At 38.1% G+C, this 21,136-nt stretch overlaps 1 protein-coding gene across 1 annotated transcript; it reads left to right on the plus strand.

Moving 5' to 3' along the window:
* The first annotated feature begins 224 nt into the window (after window positions 1-224).
* Window positions 225-9,842, plus strand: il2rb (interleukin 2 receptor, beta). Its single transcript, XM_034144140.1, is given in 11 exon segments — window positions 225-497; window positions 2,958-3,055; window positions 3,262-3,403; window positions 3,525-3,591; window positions 3,725-3,818; window positions 4,010-4,155; window positions 4,671-4,833; window positions 6,082-6,190; window positions 6,375-6,453; window positions 8,990-9,090; window positions 9,092-9,842. Coding segments are annotated over 10 exon segments (1,581 nt in total). The 5' UTR covers window positions 225-497; window positions 2,958-2,976; the 3' UTR covers window positions 9,693-9,842.
* The last annotated feature ends 11,294 nt before the right edge of the window (window positions 9,843-21,136 follow it).

The following is a 21,136-nucleotide window of genomic DNA, read 5'->3' on the forward strand; positions in this document are numbered from 1 at the left end:
CCACTTCATTGTACAAAGTGCCCGTTTCCCCCTTCATACAACTCACTTATCGTTGGGATTGAAACAGGATGTGGTGTGTTTTATTATGTTCAGTGCAATTATTATTTTAACGGCGTCCAGGTAGCTGCAGGAGGAGGAGGAGGAGCTTTGTTTATAAAAAAGTCCCCCTCCCTCCCCTGTCCTCCCCCTTCCTCCCCCACCCGTCCTCTCACACCATCACAGCTTCATGAGGCTTCCTGTAAGGCACCGGCTGTGGTAACAAGTGGAAAGTGTCACTGGGCACTTTAAAGAAGAGAGAGGGGCCTGAATGAGGAGGCAGAGGGATGAGCGACAGAAAGAGATAGAGAAAGAGGGAGGGAGAGATTGCTCAAGAGAGTGAGATAGTGATGTGCGAGTAGAAAGACAGAAGAGAAAGGAAATCTTCTAAACTCTTCGGTCCAGCAGAGAGACAACGATGTGATTCCTCTCGGGGACCCCCTGCTACCGAACTGACCGAGGTACTGTATCACTTTTCAGACAATAATTCAAGAGTCTTTATAGATTTTTCTACTATTTTGATGTTTTGCACTGGTCTCTTGTTCAATTGCATTTAGATTATATTTAGTTTTTATACATGCATTTATGATACGATACAATATACTTTATTGTAGGAAATGTGTTCTGGTATCTGTCCTGCAGTTACACAAAAGATTAAAAAAAAATCTTACATGATACTTAAAACACGATAGAAGATATTAACATATTAACACGTGACTTTTGTACATACTCAGTTTCTACATACAGACCTACTGACAATGGCGACCTATTGCACAACCCCCATGACCAACATTCAAACTCTAAATTACATATACGTTACTTTTTAAATGACATCATCAATGTTCCTGAGCTTCTGTTATTACTCAGAACAGAAGTGTTTCCCTTGTACATGATGTTACAAAAACATCTGCACTTTCCATGAACTCATTTACTGTAACTTTAGGTTTGGGCTTTGACGCTAAAACGAACAATGACTCAGACTTGTGAGAAATGTTTAGGTGTTAAAAACACACATTTTCCATTTGTTTGACGTTTGTATCTTCCTCGTTTATTGCACTTACTGTAAGTCGCTTTAAATAAAAGCTTTAGCCGACTGTAATGTAATAAATTAAGCATGATAATTAATAGGGGTGTAACGGTTCACAAACATTTCGGTTCGGTACGTACCTCGGTTTTTAGGTCATGGTTCGGTACGTTTTCGGTACAGCAGAAAAGATGATCACAACACATAAAATATATATATATATTTTTTTATTATTATTAAACTGTGAATAATGTATTCACTCAAATAAATACAAAATATAATCAAATAAACATTAAGGTGCAGCATTTCGATGAACTGAAATAATCTGTATTTGAACTGTACTGTACTAGTACCTAAGCAGCCAGCTTGACATTAGGACTTGCTTGCTTGTCATTGTATTTTCATGTTTTTTTTAAGAAAAATGAACTTGTCCACATTGCTTGCCGAAAGGGCAGATCTGCTGGCACTAACAATGTCTCCTGATGTGGAGGACACCCTCTCGCTAGGGACAGAGGTAGCAGACACAGCCAGGTAGCGCTTTGCTAACATGGCACTGGACTTTTTGCGAGTGATAGAGGCTTAAATGCTAGTGGGAGTTGGGTTTGCACTTCAGTCATTTTTCTTGAGGTACCGGTGATATTCACGTTCGGGTGATGCCTTTTCAAATGAGTGTGCAAGTTTGATATATTGCCAGCCGCGTAACCAATTTTAGTTGAACAATGCAGACAAACAGCTTTGGTTCGGTCCACCTGTCTTTGTCCGTCATCCTTGTACGTAACTGCGAAACCAAAATGTTTTGACTTGTTCGCTCTATGACGCGTTGAACCCAATGTGAGCAAATTACACTGAACGCTGCGACGCGGCATCTGAGATTACTTCCAAAAAGTTGGAGAGCTGGAGCTTTGATGTCAAACACTGGTGGTTTATTTGGAGCTTCGGCCGGAGAATTCACAAGACATGTCACAGGGCCACGGTCTGACCACACAGATGAGATGCCACAATCAATTCTGAAGAAACCGTCCTCTCGTAGAGGTTTTAACTAGTTTGGATGAGGGTAATCAACATTCTTCACTAGATAGACTAAACAGCTGGGGACACTTTCAGTTGACGCTTATGGCCTCGAAGATTTCACACCTTGGGTTCATCAAGCCCCGAGAAGGAGTTGTTCCATATGTCCTCATAACAATAAACTATCTTTGACGAGAGATGCCCGGTCATAAGCTGGCAACAACAACAAATGGCTAAAGCAGCCCCCTCCTTGAGGGAGATAACAGATGCCCGTCAGAGGGCAAAAGGTAAACATCTATGGAAATTATTCCCTGACAATCATCAGTATGGCCAATAAGACGCTGTTAATGCAGTTATTATACTCTCTGTAATAATGCAACCAGTAAGTTTCAGTTATAACTGTGAGTTGCCGCCTTCTCAGGATGAGTTTTATTCTCAGTGTGGATCTAGTATTGTTTTCTCACTTTCAAAACTGCTCATCACTCTGCCAATAACGACTGGCTGATGCGGTTCCAGAGATGAGTATCCCTCCATTCAAAAACGATGCATATAGAGGTGTTTCTAAACTGCTGAGTTACTACATGATCATACCCACCCCTTTATAATAATCTAGTTTAAACACACACACACAAACACACACACACACACACACACACACACACACACACACACACACACACACACACACACACACACACACACACACACACACACACACACACATACACACACACACACACACACACACACACACACACACACACACACACACACACACACACACACACACACACACACACACACACACACACACACATGTCAAAATGTTTCTGTGTATCACTATTGATTTAGGTTCTCAGTATATTGCATTGTTTCTCTCTGTTTACAGTCATATTGTGGTCATCACCATGACGATCCTGCTGTCCCTATTCTTACTGGTGGTTCTGTTTTCAGTGCATGCAGTCAACTTTCACAAAGGCTTAAGAGGTATAACCAAAGACGAACGTAACTGAAACATTTTCAATGTTAGTTAGTTTCTCCTGTAGTGTGTTATATAGGTCTTTTGTGCACGAAATGTTCTGCAAACGCTATAATCCCAAGGTTTCTTCCAGAAGGATTTCTCTCCCACACACTCCCCCCTCAAAGTCCAATAACACTGAAGTTATCTTTTTGTTGTTTCTCTGTGTTTCAAGGACTCTCTTGTGTAAATGACTTCGTCAACAATATCAGCTGCACATGGGAAAGCTCTGCAGCGACTCCCCATGCGGACTGCTGGATCTTTGGTGAGCAGTCAACATTTATCGGCCGAATACTGGGAGTTACGGAAAAAATGATGTAAGATGTTGAATATACACTACTCATTACTGCTTGCCAAAATTTCATGGATGAAAAATGTGTTTTCGTAGGGTATTTATTTTTAACAAGAGTGTTGATTTTTGTATTTTTTCTGATTTAGTGGACGCTGCAAGTTGAAACAACAGATTCACTTTACTCGAGGCTGCAATCTTGTCTTTAAAAATATAGTAAGTCTCTAAAATATAATTCATTTGAACATGTTAACATCTCATTTATGGTTAGCATTGATAACAATAATCAGCAGTCTTGCTCCTATACGCTCCTAAACTGTTTAACTGATCAAATGATGGGTCCTTCCAGAGATTTAGCACTATTAATACCATGCCCTACATCCGTGTGGAGTGTAACGGCACAATGATGGAGAACATCACAGACTACAAACCAGTGCAGCACAGTGAGTGGCTTTTACTTCCTCAGTGACCTTTTTAGGTGCTTCTTAAATGTTCTTTTGAAAATATTGTTAAGAATCGGACATAAAAATCATGATATGATGTTAAAAAGTAAATAACTAAATCCATATCTGTTTTCATATTTGTGGCTTTCAAACTGTAGTAACAATTGTTCATCAATTTTGTGTTCCTACAGTAAAAATGCATCCTCCAGGTGTTCCTAATGTCAACAGCACAGCCAATGAGACGAGTATATCGTGGCGTCCAGGCAGTCTTCCCTCTAAGTACTTAACAACCTTAAGCTTTCAAACTCAGATCAAACAGAAACACCAGACATGGAACGTGAGTGCCGACACTATACATGCATACATGGGCATTTTACACAAAAATAAAAACGAGAATAATAATAATATAGTATAATAATTAGGACATAAGTGTTAGATTAAAGGTTACATCTAAAATAGCAACATTGCCATCCATGCTAGCAGTATGGCTAAAAAGTGTGGGAGTTTGTTTTCTCTATTGATTTTTCATTGTATATTTTATGGTGACATATTGTGGCTTCATCCTACTCGCAAACTGGGGTGTTACTATCTTTTCAAAGCGATGCAAAGGTTGATGCACTGCTAACATTAGCTTTGTGTAAATTTAACATTATGTCGCTTCCCCTTCCACTAGAGTTTGGTCTTAATGTTGCAGGCCTATATTTATTTTTAGTTCAATGATCTGTACATCAAATAAGGCAGTGCTTGGTTTCACACTAAAGTAAATGCAGATGCTGCTTTGGCAAATCATTTCCGGTTGTTGATATACTTCCCTTCTTTTGATATTGGGCTGACGTTTTGATATGCTTTCAGGAGGCCATTATTCTGTCCACTCTTGAACGAGAGCTAAGGATTCCTGCTGGGAAACTAAAGGGTCACTGTGAGGTCAGGGTGAGAGTCAAACCCATTTTAAAACACAAGAATAGCCACTGGAGCAACTGGAGTCCAACAACATCCTGGACATCACAGAATCGAGGTAAAAAGACGTCCAGTTGTCTTTCTTTTTTTTAATCTAAAAGCTTACAGGCCTGTTGAGAAAGTCATCTATTTCGATTCAAGTCCTCACAAAGCACAGATCAAATAAGCTCTAAACTGTAGTTTGGCAAAATGGTGTTCCTGCGAGTCAATTGACTGAAGTCGATCAGCATAATGAAACTAATGATGAAATATTTTAAAGAACCCTTCATACTCACAACATCTTCCACTTGAGATGAACACGGGTCAGAAAAGGCAGGATTAATCAAGTTGTTATGGTGAGAAGTTATGAATAAAATAAAGTATTATCATGTCTGATGGATGTTTGTGTAGGCAAGGAGGACCAACATGCAGACGAGCAGATTAGGTGATGATACTTTAACCAGGCAAAAAGCAGATTAAAGGTCGAGAAGGCGGACAGGGACAGCAGGCAAATGTATTAGAGCATTTGTTTAATTTTTATTTAGGGTCATATAAAGGCCTCCCTAGGTCTAGTTTAGAAAACGTTAGACGTGTGGATTTAATTGTAAAGACTGTATTTTTACAGGGACTGTTGCAAAAACCAAGAAGCTCATACAAAGATTTAAAAGAGGTTTGCAAGTAAAGGAAACAGCAGTAAAGATTTATGGAATTTTATTATAATTACACTTATCCTGCAACTGGATGACTAACGGGAGGACTATTTTCTGTATAAGCTAGGATTTCTGCCCTCCCCCCTCTACTAGGATTTATAAATTGTCTGTACTAATATTGAAATTGTAGAATAGATAATAAAAAAATTAAAAATCCTGAGATGTCTAAGATATGCTGATTCAAAACTATACCTAATAGTAAGGACGGTTCCTCTCTCGGCTGGAGAGAGGGGAGTTTGTCCTAAAGCTGTATTTATGTCCTCCGCCTTAAAAAGAAGAGGCTCATTCAGCTGTGAGTGAGACTAGACTGAGTCCACTCCATTAGAGTAGGAGTATGTAGGGTTTAGTTTGGACATGAGCCGGTGAACGGTAACGGGTGAGCAGGAGGTCAGGCGACTGCAGGGCTAATGAGGGACAGGTCAACTTTATCGGGGCAGACTATCAAAAATGGCGGGAAAAACACACAAAGGCGAAGTGGAACTACTGGAATACAAATAAATCAGGAAAAAACAAACCCTAATAAACCACATAAAAACAAACAAAACGTATGAGTTGAGGAGAATACAAAATAATGTACTTGCATCTTTACACCTTGTAATGTCAGCTCTCTGTTTCAGAACGGCTTCTGAGTCTGACGCAACTGATAATATTGGGAGTGATTTTGGGCGTCATCCTGGGTCTCATCACTGTAACGGTGTTCGTTTACAGGAGTTGTGTGAGCAGGGGGTGAGTATAGTGTGTGTGTGTGTGTGTGTGTGCGTGTGTGTGTGTGTGTGTGTGTGTGTGTGTGTGTGACGTGTGTGTGTGTGTGTGTGTGTGTGTGTGTGTGCGCGCGTGCGTGCGTGTGCGCGTGTTTGTGTGTGTTTGAATCCAGTAAGTCTAATATGATTGCTCCCTTTTGCCGTTTTAGGCTCCTCAAAGGGAAGCCGTTACCAAACCCTTCAAAATACTTCCACACTCTCCACTCTGTCCACGGAGGAAATCTAAAGGTAAAAACTAGAAGGACATTAGAAAAGCACATTTCTCCTCAAAGGTAATGGTTTCAAAAAGTACATGTGTATCCAGACCTGTTATTGTGACTAAGACATCATTTGTTTTTCATTGGATCATGCTAAACCTTTCTCCTAATTGCACAAAAATCTGGCCAGTCTTTTCCCACAACTCTGCTGACAAACAGACAAAATAAAACCAACTCATCGGGTTTAGACACCAGAAAGATTTTTAGTTTTTTTTTGTCATCTCTCCCAATTGGTGTACCTCAGGGTTCAATCCTGGGACCACTTTTATTTTCACTTTATGTTCGCTATTGGCTTCCTTATACATATGGAAGGCCTAACAAATTATCCAGTGGTGTAAGAAGTATTGAGATTATTCAGTTAAGCGACATCACCCGATACAAATACTAAAATGTAACCACAATACAGCTATTGTACTCTAATTGGCATTTATACTGCCAAACAAGAAGGACCCCAATAACTCCATCTTGACCAAGGTTGAATTATAAAATATGTACAGCCTTTTCTATTAGGGCTCTTTTGCCGTTGCATTACCCCTTACTTAAATTCAGTTAGCAGATTTGGTTCAGGTTAAAAGGAAGTAAAGGCTATAACTGAATACTGACTGCCAGTAAAAAATACAGAGTTACAGAAACAGTCCGTCAAAGATTGGAACCTTTTTTTTTTACTTTTAACTGCAAAACCCACCTGGTGTGGTTTCAAACCAACACCATCAGACAAACTCACACTCACAGAGAACTTCTCGTAAAATTAGAGGGACATTAGATTCGATTATAGGTTAGATTCCTCAAAATTAGATTAAATTAGATTAGATTGACTTTGTTGTCCACCTCAATGGAAATGTGTCTTTGCCTTCTTCAAGAACAGCTGCGATTCTTCCAAAACAAATGGCACAACCCACCATTAAAACATAGCATTATGCAATATACAACAGGGCAAATATGAGCAATATATATATATATATGCCGTTAATAACTGTGCAATATATACCTGGCTGCTAAATCCTCAGAACTGTTACAGGATGTGTTTTTTGTAAATTGTGTAATTTTTTTTTAAAGTCTTTAATACTTTTGTATGCATGCTTCTCGGGTAACATTATGCTGTCTTTGGCTCTTTTCTGCTGTAACAATGTACATTTCCCCTCTGTGGGACTAATATTCTAGTATTCTGATTCTGAAATGCAATAAGGTATACTAGAAATTGTAAAAATAAACTTTCTTCAAGTGTATTTCCTACAATAAATCTCTCTTTATTCCAAGAAAGACAAGGTAAACTTAAAGGTGGGGTAGGTAAGTTTGAGAAACCGGCTCGAGATACACTTTTTGTTATATTCCATGGAATGCTCTTAACATCCCGATAGCAATGAATATCTTAAGTGCTTTGACAAAAAATCCATAAAAAAATTTCATCTGTGGAAGCCGTAATACTGTAAAAAGCACAACCAATCATTTTAGCCGGCCCGGCTAAGGCTAATAAAAATGACAAGGCTGTAATGCTAACTAACGTGCTAGCTACTAGCTAGCTTGATCCACACACTCCTCTTTCATCAGACTGGAAGCAAAAGAACGAGCAAGACCCATTGCTGGTATAATAACAACCTGGTACTAAGCACACTAGCATCTTGTGAAAGTTATCTTATCTTAGCCAGCGCCATATAGATAGATTCTATCTATATGGCGCTGATCGTATATATACGGTATTAGCCTATACGTATATCGTAGTGTCTCAATTGTGACATCACTTACGCGACTCTGGGATTTGTAGTCTTTCTAGTTACGTATTTTTCATAGTCTTATATTTCAACAGTTTTACGACAAACTGTGACTTTTTTGACATGGAAATGATTTTTTAAGATTGACAAACATCATATGTGTAATTCATGGCACAATTCAAACGGGATCGAAAGATAAGTTTTCTCTCCCCATTGACTTCAATGCATAATTTTTCCGAAATAAGGTCCCATTACCCGGAAGTAAGTGGGCGTGACTTCGCCACTCTATTGGTCATGTGCGCGTTCGTGTGTGTTGGAGGAGGGGCTCTGTAAGGAAGTGGCAGATTTTTTCCCGTTGTGTATTTTCAAATTCTAGCGCACTCGAGCTGGTTTCTCCAAAATTACCTACCCCACCTTTAACTAATGTGCATTTAAAAAATAAATAAATAATAGTTTCTACGAAAACTAAAAGGTAACGTTCGTTTAACACTTGAAATATCTAAAGGATAAGTTAACAAAGAAAGTAGAAAGAAAGTGAGGTCATACTATTTCTGCTAAAAAGTTAGCAATGATTGAGAGTCCGAGCTAAACATTTCAGATGTGTGTATCTCACACTGCACTGTCACTTTCATATTTTTTATTGTCTTTGCTTTTAAATGAGTGTTTTTAAATGCCATTTTATAATATGTTTCTTAATGCTCTTAATGTCTTTGATTTTTGTAAAGCACTTTGAATTGCCTTGTGTTGAAAGGTGCCATACTGTATAAATAAACTTGCCTTGCCTTTATTCGTCCCTAGAATTGGCTGAACCCTCTGTCAGTGTCTGAGGCCTTCTTCACGGCGCAGCCTCGTGACCCCATCTCCCCGTTAGAGATGTGTGAGAGCTGGGATGTCGCCCCCCCCCCCCTCCTCCACCAGCGCCCTGCTTCACTGCAGCACTCACCCCTCCACCATCTCAGACTCCAGCGGGGTCGTTGATAACTCCTCTTCCTCCTCTTCATCCTGCTTCTCCAACATGGGCTACTTCATCTCCAGCTCCTCCGGCAACAGCTCCGTTCGAACTGACCCCAACCCGGCATACTTCACCTATAGGGAGGATTTCCACAACCATCTTCACCTCAACCTCTGTTCTGCACCTGATACCTTTCCAAACTACGAGAGCTTAAAGAAACCGCCGCAGAGCCCAGACTCCGGATTCGGTTTTGGAAAGGAAGATGAAGAGTTTGTGGAAGACGAAGAGGTTTTTGATGATCATCCTCCTCTTCTTACTCTCCACCTTCCTTCGTGGATGTGCCCTCCCTTCGCTGCTACGACCCCTCCAAGTCCTACTCTGATTTCCCCCGAAAGTCAGCAGGAGGATGTTCCTGCAGCAGGAGATGGTGGCAGCTGGCCTTCAGCGGGATCCATGAGCAGGTCCTCCTCCATGCCTGTCGAGCCATACAGAACCGGGTACATGACCCTCAAAGAGCTGCAGACAACATTCAGCAATAAATCCATCTGAACACTTTTCAGAATCTGAATCAGAATTCCTTTATTTGTCCCGCAGCGGGGAAATGTACATTATTAAAACAGCAGAAGTGTAGTGTAGCTAAAGCAAAGAGAATAGACTTACATGTTTGAAAAAAAAAAAAAAAGTAGGCCCACGTCACAAGTATTAAAAAACACAATAAGTAAAAAACAAATGGCAGATAAGTAGACCATCGTAAGAAAACGAAGTAGCAGTATATGTATTTAAAAAAATGAAAGGTAGAGATTTAAATGTATCTGGAAGAATCTCTGTGTAATTGTTTGACTGATGTTTGTTCTAATCTGATGTGAAAGCGAGCATATATTGTGCATTCTTACAATTTACGTGATGGTTATGCTTTACCCCTCCGTAAATTAAAAAAATCTCAAGATAATGAGCAACGTTTTGATCTGTGCTCGTAAAGTCTGAATAAGCAACCCTTTAAAATGACACAGTTGTTAACATAAACAAATTGTACAAAGTTGAAATTAACTTCACACTTTTGCTTTAATTGTAAAAGACAACATTTCATTTACTTTGCTTATTGAACAATAGTTGTACAGGAGATTGGTATAAGATAAATACATATAGAGTGTATATTTGGTACCAGGGAAGACAGAGTTTTGAGAGACAGTCTGAAAATACCTGGTTAGATGAACAACTTATATTTAGAATATAATGTGTAGGGACGGAGCCAGAAATATAAGAGCAAGTACAAATTATGTAAACTGTTTATACAAATACTGTACTGACTGAAACTGCTGTGTAATTATATAGCTGATATATACAGTAATGCATGTATTATGGTGTAATGTTAAATGTGTAAAATACTGTGGGAACAGTATTTTCTTTTTATGCATTTCAATAAGCTTTATTTGCCTAAGTGTTAAAATATGTATCAAATAACAAAGCAAAGCAAAGTAGACTTCAAACTAAATGCTACTATCAGTTATGAATGTCTTAAAACAGAAGCTTTTTATTACTTTAACTTAAGTCTAAGAAAGACATGTGTTTTTAAGACCTCTTCACAGGGTTCGAGTTATAAACTGAGCTCTATGGGGGTCTTTAAAACTAACGCGTGCTTGCACACACACACACACACACACACACACACACACACACACACACACACACACACACACACACACACACACACACACACACACACACACACACACACACACACACACACACACACACACACACACACACACACACACACACACACACACACACACACAGCAGCAGCCCTCTACTTGCTACAAACTTAAATATGAAAAGGTTCAACTATGCACACACACATCATCTCGGCTCGCGCAGCACGCTCACAGGCATAGATTGCGCAATAATGTATTGCGCACCTTGGAGGTGCAGTGCAGGCATATTGTCATTCAAGAGATGCGTAGTTCTTTTGGAAAACATGTTTTTCTTTTATCCTATTTACCTCGTTAACGTAATAATATTCATTACATTGACACATGCGTTATTTGTGATTACACCTCAACCTCTGTTCTGCACCTGATACCTTTCCAAACTACGAGAGCTTAAAGAAACCGCCGCAGAGCCCAGACTCCGGATTCGGTTTTGGAAAGGAAGATGAAGAGTTTGTGGAAGACGAAGAGGTTTTTGATGATCATCCTCCTCTTCTTACTCTCCACCTTCCTTCGTGGATGTGCCCTCCCTTCGCTGCTACGACCCCTCCAAGTCCTACTCTGATTTCCCCCGAAAGTCAGCAGGAGGATGTTCCTGCAGCAGGAGATGGTGGCAGCTGGCCTTCAGCGGGATCCATGAGCAGGTCCTCCTCCATGCCTGTCGAGCCATACAGAACCGGGTACATGACCCTCAAAGAGCTGCAGACAACATTCAGCAATAAATCCATCTGAACACTTTTCAGAATCTGAATCAGAATTCCTTTATTTGTCCCGCAGCGGGGAAATGTACATTATTAAAACAGCAGAAGTGTAGTGTAGCTAAAGCAAAGAGAATAGACTTACATGTTTGAAAAAAAAAAAAAAAGTAGGCCCACGTCACAAGTATTAAAAAACACAATAAGTAAAAAACAAATGGCAGATAAGTAGACCATCGTAAGAAAACGAAGTAGCAGTATATGTATTTAAAAAAATGAAAGGTAGAGATTTAAATGTATCTGGAAGAATCTCTGTGTAATTGTTTGACTGATGTTTGTTCTAATCTGATGTGAAAGCGAGCATATATTGTGCATTCTTACAATTTACGTGATGGTTATGCTTTACCCCTCCGTAAATTAAAAAAATCTCAAGATAATGAGCAACGTTTTGATCTGTGCTCGTAAAGTCTGAATAAGCAACCCTTTAAAATGACACAGTTGTTAACATAAACAAATTGTACAAAGTTGAAATTAACTTCACACTTTTGCTTTAATTGTAAAAGACAACATTTCATTTACTTTGCTTATTGAACAATAGTTGTACAGGAGATTGGTATAAGATAAATACATATAGAGTGTATATTTGGTACCAGGGAAGACAGAGTTTTGAGAGACAGTCTGAAAATACCTGGTTAGATGAACAACTTATATTTAGAATATAATGTGTAGGGACGGAGCCAGAAATATAAGAGCAAGTACAAATTATGTAAACTGTTTATACAAATACTGTACTGACTGAAACTGCTGTGTAATTATATAGCTGATATATACAGTAATGCATGTATTATGGTGTAATGTTAAATGTGTAAAATACTGTGGGAACAGTATTTTCTTTTTATGCATTTCAATAAGCTTTATTTGCCTAAGTGTTAAAATATGTATCAAATAACAAAGCAAAGCAAAGTAGACTTCAAACTAAATGCTACTATCAGTTATGAATGTCTTAAAACAGAAGCTTTTTATTACTTTAACTTAAGTCTAAGAAAGACATGTGTTTTTAAGACCTCTTCACAGGGTTCGAGTTATAAACTGAGCTCTATGGGGGTCTTTAAAACTAACGCGTGCTTGCACACACACACACACACACACACACACACACACACACACACACACACACACACACACACACACACACACACCACACACACACACACACACACACACACACACACACACACACACACACACACACACACACACACACACACACACACACACACACACACAGCAGCAGCCCTCTACTTGCTACAAACTTAAATATGAAAAGGTTCAACTATGCACACACACATCATCTCGGCTCGCGCAGCACGCTCACAGGCATAGATTGCGCAATAATGTATTGCGCACCTTGGAGGTGCAGTGCAGGCATATTGTCATTCAAGAGATGCGTAGTTCTTTTGGAAAACATGTTTTTCTTTTATCCTATTTACCTCGTTAACGTAATAATATTCATTACATTGACACATGCGTTATTTGTGATTACAATAATGGTTGTTGGTAATGTATTAGCGACCCCCACAGATGTATGATTTCACTGCGTCCGTGGGAGCTCAGACCCTCCTTAAGGGAGCTCAGCTCCCATTGGCTCCCACATAACTCGAACCCTGCCTCTTCAAAACGACTTATATCACCGCAAAATATAAATTCTTCATTCCTGCAGGCAGATCTGGGATTTTGAAAGCAGTGAGACGTGGTTTAGATGTGTTTTTATTATGTTAATACTTGTATTTTACTTTACTGAGCATCGCTTCAGAGTCAAACTGGCTTTGATATCTGTTACAGCTGATCGTTAAGGGTATAAAACTGACCAACTACAGCTACTTTTATGCAATAAAATCATTTATTTTAATCTATTTACGGTCAAAATGGCAGCTGGTTTGCCGCTGATGTGTTTGTTAGTCTATCCAATTTGTTTGTATATCTTTATAAATGATTTCATGCTTTTTAATAAATTGAAGAAATCCCTAATCAATCACTATTTGTCATTATTTCACAAACAGAATATCCTCCTGGTAAAGTTAACAATAAATAATTGTGCTAGTGCCAGTGGAGGAAGAATGACTGATATTTGTTACTTGAGTAACGGTAGTCATCTCAATTGTAAAAAATACTCTGATACAAGAAAAAGAAAAAGAAAATCTCACTTAAAGGTAGGGTAGGTAAGAATGGAGAAACCAGCTCGAGTGCGCTAGAATTTGAAAGTACACAACCGGAACAAATCTGCCTCTTCCTTCAGACTTCCTTACAGAGCCCCTCCTCCAACACACGAACGCGCACATGACCAATTAGGGCACGAGATAAGTTTGTGCACAGATGGAAGGCTGACAGGCAGGTAGGCCATCCAGTTATTTTAGCCGGGCCGGCTCAGATGATTGGTCGTGCTTTTTACAGCGCCACGGCTTCCACAGATGACATTTTTTTATGGATTTATTGTCAAAGCATTTAATGTATTCATTGCTATCGGGATGTTAAGAGCATTCCATGGAATATAACAAAAAGCGTTTCTGAAGAGAATTACCTACCCCACCTTTAAGTGAAACTACTTAAGTAAAACTATAAAAGTATTGGTCTCAACTTATACTTAAAGTACCAAAAGTACTCATTAAGCATAATGGCTCATTTTAGAATCATATTTGCAGTTTTACAAATAAATATTAAATACATTGATGCATTAATGGACTACTGCTACCCTGCAGTATACAACGTCATTCAAACTAGCTGCACCTTTACCAGCTTTGATAACACTTTAATGCATCAATCATTATAAAACATATCATATATATTATTCTGAAATGGACCAATCTGCACAATGAGTACTTTTGGTACTTTAAGTATATTTTGCCGCTCATACTTTTCTACTTGAGTAACATTTTGAATGCAGGACTTTTACTTGTAACAGAGTATTCCTACACTCTGGTACTTCTACTTTTACTGAAGTACAACATCTGAGTACTTCTCCAACCTCTGGGTATAGTACAAGTACCTCTAAATTGCTACAGTACTTGAGTAAATGTACTTTTTTACATTACACCACTGCTGCTCAGTAGTCTAGTTGACGGTGAATTACTGAATTACTGAATCACTGACCTGAATGGAAAATTATGCAATAAAAGTCGTTTTTTTCTAGTTTGAATAAAGATACAGAAATAGACGATATGCATGTAACTGTGTGTGTACAACAAATAATTGTGTATAATATTTATTAGATGGCTTTTTACAGTAAATCATTGAGGTCAGTGGTATTTGCTGCTGTCTCTACACATGCAGTATATTTCCGTTGCACTCGGGGACATGTGTGCAGAGACCAAACAAAATAAACTTCTGGTAGAAATGGGTCACCCTTTCACTTCCTGTGTCGCTGTGGAATGAGGCCTGTAGGGGTGTGTGTGTGTGTGTGTGTGTGTGTGTGTGTGTGTGTGTGTGTGTGTGTGTGTGTGTGTGTGTGTGTGTGTGTGTGTGTGTGTGTGTGTGTGTGTGTGTGTGTGTGTGTGTGTGTGTGTGTGTGTGCGGGGGTTGTGTGTGTGTGTGTGTGTGTGTGTGTGTGTGTGTGTGTGTGTGTGTGTGTGTGCGGGGGTTGTGTGTGCGTGTGTGTGGTGTGTGTGTGTGTGTGTGTGTGTGTGTGTGTGTGTGTGTGTGTGTGTGTGTGTGTGCGGGGGGTTGTGTGTGCGTGCGTGTGTGTGTGTGTGTGTGTGTGTGTGTGTGTGTGTGTGTGTGTGTGTGTGTGTGTGTGTGTGTGTGTGGAGGGGGGGGGGTTACGTGAGAAACAGTGTTAGAGACAGCATGTGTGTAACGTGTGTGTGAAGTGTTTACATGTCCTGTCAGGTGGTCCTGGCGGTGTGTGTGAGAGTGAGCGTGTGTGTATTAGAGTGCGGTTTGACATTTAACTTTGACGCAACCAGCGACTTCCGCTCACCTCACAGAGTTTGAGATATTTAGCCACGTCAGGAACAAACAAGATGTTGCTTTTCATCTGAGTTTGTTCAACTCTTCTTACCTTGTCTCAGCGTAACCTTATTATACCCAGAACACGTCGAGCCACTTCAGGGATTACAAAAGTAGTGATATTTGGAATCAAAAAGGCACTTTTTGTCAAAGTAGCGCAACTCATTTGCACTGAAAAAACTGAAATGTTGACCTTAATTAAAAGCATTATGTCAACATATTTCACATAACTGTATTAAGTATGTTAAAAGCAATAGTATTAAGTTGAACCTAATATATTTTATTTAAATGTAATATTAATACTTTCAACTAACCTAATACAGTTGTGTAAAAATAAATCTGTTGACATAACACATTTAGCTAAAGTCAACATTTCAGTTTTTTCAGTGTGTAAAAATACTCTTACTTAAGTAAAAAAGTACTGGCATCAAAATATACTTAAAGTACCAAAAGCAAAACAATTAAAAAAGCAATAATTAATTAGTAATGGCCCATTTTAGAATAATATACATTAAACTACTGGATTATGATTATTATTCATGTGTTCATAGCTGGTCAAGGTGTGACACTTATGAGTTACCTGTAATTTACTTAAGTATTTAAAATGTATTTGTACACTTAGAGGGACATATTGAAGTGTTTGCTCCACTACATGTATTCAATACCTTTAGTTTCTACTTTACAGATTCAGATTATTGTTACAAAATATATGTTTTAAACCAAATATCACATATTATTTTTAGATTAAGATACACAGCAGTATTTAAAGGTATTCAAATTAGCCCCTCCTTGACCAGCTGCAACATTTAAACTGATACGTACAAACATTATGCTATCAATAACTAAATGTAATAATTTCAAATACATTTAAAATGTTACTATATATTTATAAATGTCTAGATTGTTGTATTTCTACTTGTCTGTAATTATTATATCTCAGTACTCTTATTCATATGATATGGTTAACAATCAACACAAATAACAAAACAGTCAAATAGATAATTGGCAACAACCCTATGAACCCATTGTCTTTGGCAGTGGAGCTGGAAGTATTCAGCACTTTGACTAAAGTAACAGTAGTAATATCACAATGCAAAATACTTTAGTAAAAGTCCTGCAGGAATGGCCCATTTCAGAAACATCTATTATCTTATGTTTCTCTCATTGATGCCTTCCCTTTAATGCTGCAAACGTTTAGGGTGGAGATTGTTTGACATAGCTTTGAATTAACATACGATAAGACACTCTAATGCATTTGTTGATTATATGTTGTATTGTCTTGAAAGTGAAGCTGTCAGAGACATGTAGTTGAAGAAAAAGTTAAATATATGCCTCTGACTTGTAGTGGAATAGAATAAGTTATTTTTAGATATGCAAATACTCAGACAAATATTTCAAAATTGTGCAAAAGTGCAGAACTTTCACCAATGGAGTACAGACAGGGTAATACAATACTGTCTCCTTCCTCTCTGTTGTTGTTCCTCTGAAAGACAATTCTCATATTCATCTCACAATAGACTCAAATATCTCAGATGTACTGTGTTCATTCTGCCACTAGGGGACATTAGAAAGCTGAACAAAAGATAATAAGAACTTCTTCTTCTTCTTCTTCGTTTTGGATCTGCTCGTGTCTTCAGTATAACAAAGAAAACTAGCATCTCAATTATTCGCCCTGATTTAATGAACATTATCTTAATCTCTGTTTTCTCAGCCTGTTTTATTTCATTTAGCTTGTTTGTTCTGTCTGTCAATCTCAGAGGAAGCTTTGGCAAAGAAGAGATGTAGAGAAAGAGAGACGGAGTAAATGAAACAGAGCGATTTCATGAAAAGCAGACCCTGTAAAGTCTGATAAAAAATCTCATGGCTTGTTTTGGATGTAACCCGCAGTGAGGGGGGGGGGGGGGGGGGGGGGATTTGGGGTCGGGATGACCGTGTTTCACCCTCTTTAGGAAACAGAAACACAGCTGCACATCCTCCAGTGGATTCATATGCACTTTGACTTACTGTGAGTCTTCTCTTTTAGGTGAAGTGCAGTTTCATTTAATATAATGTACATTTTATTGATGTTCCCCATTACATTAGACATTACAAAAGAAGTTCCCTTTGCATTGCTAGAGACAACTTTAAAAAAAAATAGTTTAAAAAAGTAATAAAATAATAATAATGAAAATAAATACATTATTAATAATAAATAAAACATGTTTTAGTTTGTAAAAAAAAGCAATACAAAATTAAAATATAATTAAAATAACTTATTAAATATTCAAATGATAAGTAAATACAAATAATGAAAATGTTCTTTTGTTTTGATAAAAAGCAAATAAATATATATGTAATTAAAATAACATGTTAAAAATAATAATAACATAAATAGTAATGATAATAATAAAGATAGTAACTGTCCATTTCTGTATGACCTTGAATAGAGGCTATTTGAGATAATTAAAATAGGGACTAAGAATGTGATATCAAATATTTGGCATCTTGTGGCTTCAATACAAATACATATTGTCGCTAAAGAATGTTTGTCTTTGTGAAAGTATTTTCTCCCTGATTAAAGATAATAATACATTTGAATGAACCGTAAGTCAGGGGTTTTAATATATACGGTGGAATGTTTTTCCTTTTATTATATCGGTACCACTTTACAATAAGACTACCCTTATAAAGGATTCATAAAGGGTTCATAATTAGGTTATGAATTAGGTTGTAAACACTTTATGAATCATTAAGAACCATTTATAAACCAGTCCTAACATAGTTTTCATACATCAACACAGGGTCACTATTTGGCAAGATGACTAAGCCTTATATTGGCTACTTAACGAGAATCAACTCAGTGAGCAACAGATACCAAGGATGCTGGCTGATGAAGAAGACGAAGTAAGCTAAGTAGCCAATATAAGGCTTAGTCATCTTGCCAAATAGTGAGCCCACATTTATCTGTACTGCTAAGCCTTATATTGGCTACCTACAGTAGCTTACTTCGTCTTCTTCCTCAGCCAGCATCCTTGGTATCTGTTGCTCACTGAGTTGATTCCCCCCCCATCCATCTTGATGTTTCTTGGCATCTCTTATGACCATTTATTTACGAGTTACTAACATTTATAGTTGCCAAAAGGGAGCCTTGTAAAGTGTAAAACACATTCCCATTTATTAATGAGTTACTTCCATTTATATATAGACATTTTATTTATTGGGATAAACCCCTTGAGATGCACCATCTCGTTTTCAAGGGGGTCCCGACAATAGCAACGACTTACAGACACCAAAAGCAAAACATGACACACAATACAAACCACGTACAGTCTGTTAAGTAAAATTCAAGTAATACATACAATCATTACAATCATTACAATTTGAGAGACAGTCGAGCAGATCAGTTTCATCAATATCAGTTTCATCAATAACAAGTGCAGACCAGTTGAAAGTGAGGTGATAATGCATGTTTAAACATATCCAATGATGCAAGAGATCTAATAGCAGCAGGTCACGTATTCCAGTCTGTTGGGGCTTTGAACATGAACGCTCTTCTGCCAATAGATTTTTTTGCAGAGGGGACAGAGAAATAAATCTGGACAGAGTGTCTAACTTGATGATTTGGCGAGTAGAGTACAAAATACTGCTTTAAATAAGGGGGATAGTTAAGATAAACGCATTTAAATATCAGCTGAAGCCAATGCGTGTGTCTTCTTCTTACATGTAATGAAGGCCATTTAAGTTGGTTATACATTGTGCAGTGATGTGTTACGAAAAGGACAACCAAGAACAAATCTGCATAGTCTATTGTAGGCTATATGTTGAGTGGAGCAAGATCTGATTTATGTGCATTTGGTATATCACAATAGTCCATAGTCCATCATTTCTAATAAGGCTTAGCAGTACAGATAAATGTGGGCTCACTATTTGGCAAGCAACCGGTCACAGTTGCCCTGTTTATCTCATGTCTTATAAAAGCTTATTAATGATTTATAAAATGTTCACAACCTAATTAATAAATGAATTACAAACTATTCCTAAACCCTTTATACGGGTAGTCTTATTGTAAAGTGGTACCGTTATATCCTACTAGAGTTTGATAGTATTGTGACTGAAAGGATTATCTTTAATTTCAGGGATGGTTTTTATTTCATTTTCAGAGTTTGCATCACACAGAGATCAAAGTTGGGAACCATTCATCTATGTCTGTTTCTAGTTTCAAATCAGCTGTTCCTAAATAAAAGAGGGTAATGCAGGCCTAATTTTAAAATCTCATAAAATCCTTTTTTCAGCTTTTAAATCCTTGTAGATTTGTCAGATGCTTAAATGCTAACCAACTGTCCGTCCTCTAGCGGTTTTTCCTCCGCCGAGCCACAGGAATGTTTTGAAGGCTCACATTTCAACTCATTTCTGGTTTTCAACTTTGAACGCAGTGACACATAATCATGGCAACCACTAACGATATGTCTTGTGTTCTGGAAAAGTGGATGTAAGGTTGTTGTGTCCAAATAAAATTATTCTTCAGGCCTTCAAAAATCTCCATCTTTTATGACACAAGCGAGCGCCAATATCTAGTCATCAGTCGCCAGTTTATAACTCTGAGGTCAGGGTGTGGGATACTGCTTGAGCTTATAAAACAGATACCAAACAGAGAGATAAATGAGACTTACGACTTATAAATGAAATACAACCTGTCAGAACAGTAGAGGAGGACTACTGGGGTCAGACAGGAGGAAGAGTTATGAGCTCCAATAGTAGCGTCTGATTTGTAATGACAACAGCCAGTAAATATTTACAGAGATATCGCAGGTCAGGTGGTCACAGGCGAGACTCGTATAAGTTTACATTGGCCGGAAAACCAGAGGAATGTTCTCCTGATGTAACCGCAGAACATGAAACCTCAACCCTCGGGACCCACAGCTGTAATGGTCAACAGCTGTGCTCGAGGTACACGTGTCCACAAGTCCTGCCTCGTATCCTCTCGTTCTCTGACAGACTGATCATGCAAACAACTCCAACATGGGGTCGTAAAGAAGATGGAGTTCAACCAGCTATGACTCCACTGCAACATGTCTTCAATAGGGAGAGAGTGGATGTTTATTTATATAGTTTTTTCAACACTTGTATATTTATCTTTTTGGCGTCTCTTGGAAGTTTTTGTATTTCTTTATGGTTGTTTTGTGTTTGTTTTGTTCGCATCTCTTAGTAGTTGTTTTAACTCTCTTTGTGTTCGCTTGATCTTTAGTCATTTCTCATATCTTTGTGGGCATTATGCGTCTCCAATTAGTCATTTCATTCTCTGTGTAGACTTTTGCTACTCTTCATAGTCGTTTTTCTGTCTCTTAGTTGTCGTTTTCAGTCTGTGGTTGTACTGAAACAAACTCTTTGGCGTCAGCTGTTCATTTTTTTGGAGTAAGAACATTTTGTGTTAGGCATGTTTTTCACTAACATACCAATTTAAATCACAGTTGACATGAACCACTGAAGTACCTTATTTTTTCCCTTGGAAGTTCAATCTCAGCTCCTAATATATATAATGAGACTATTAAACTGTGTAGCCAAAATACAGACACTCAAGGACGAACACTCTCCATTGAAACCATATTGTTTT

The sequence above is a fragment of the Trematomus bernacchii genome, unplaced genomic scaffold (assembly GCF_902827165.1).
Source record: "Trematomus bernacchii unplaced genomic scaffold, fTreBer1.1, whole genome shotgun sequence".
NCBI lineage: Eukaryota > Metazoa > Chordata > Actinopteri > Perciformes > Nototheniidae > Trematomus > Trematomus bernacchii.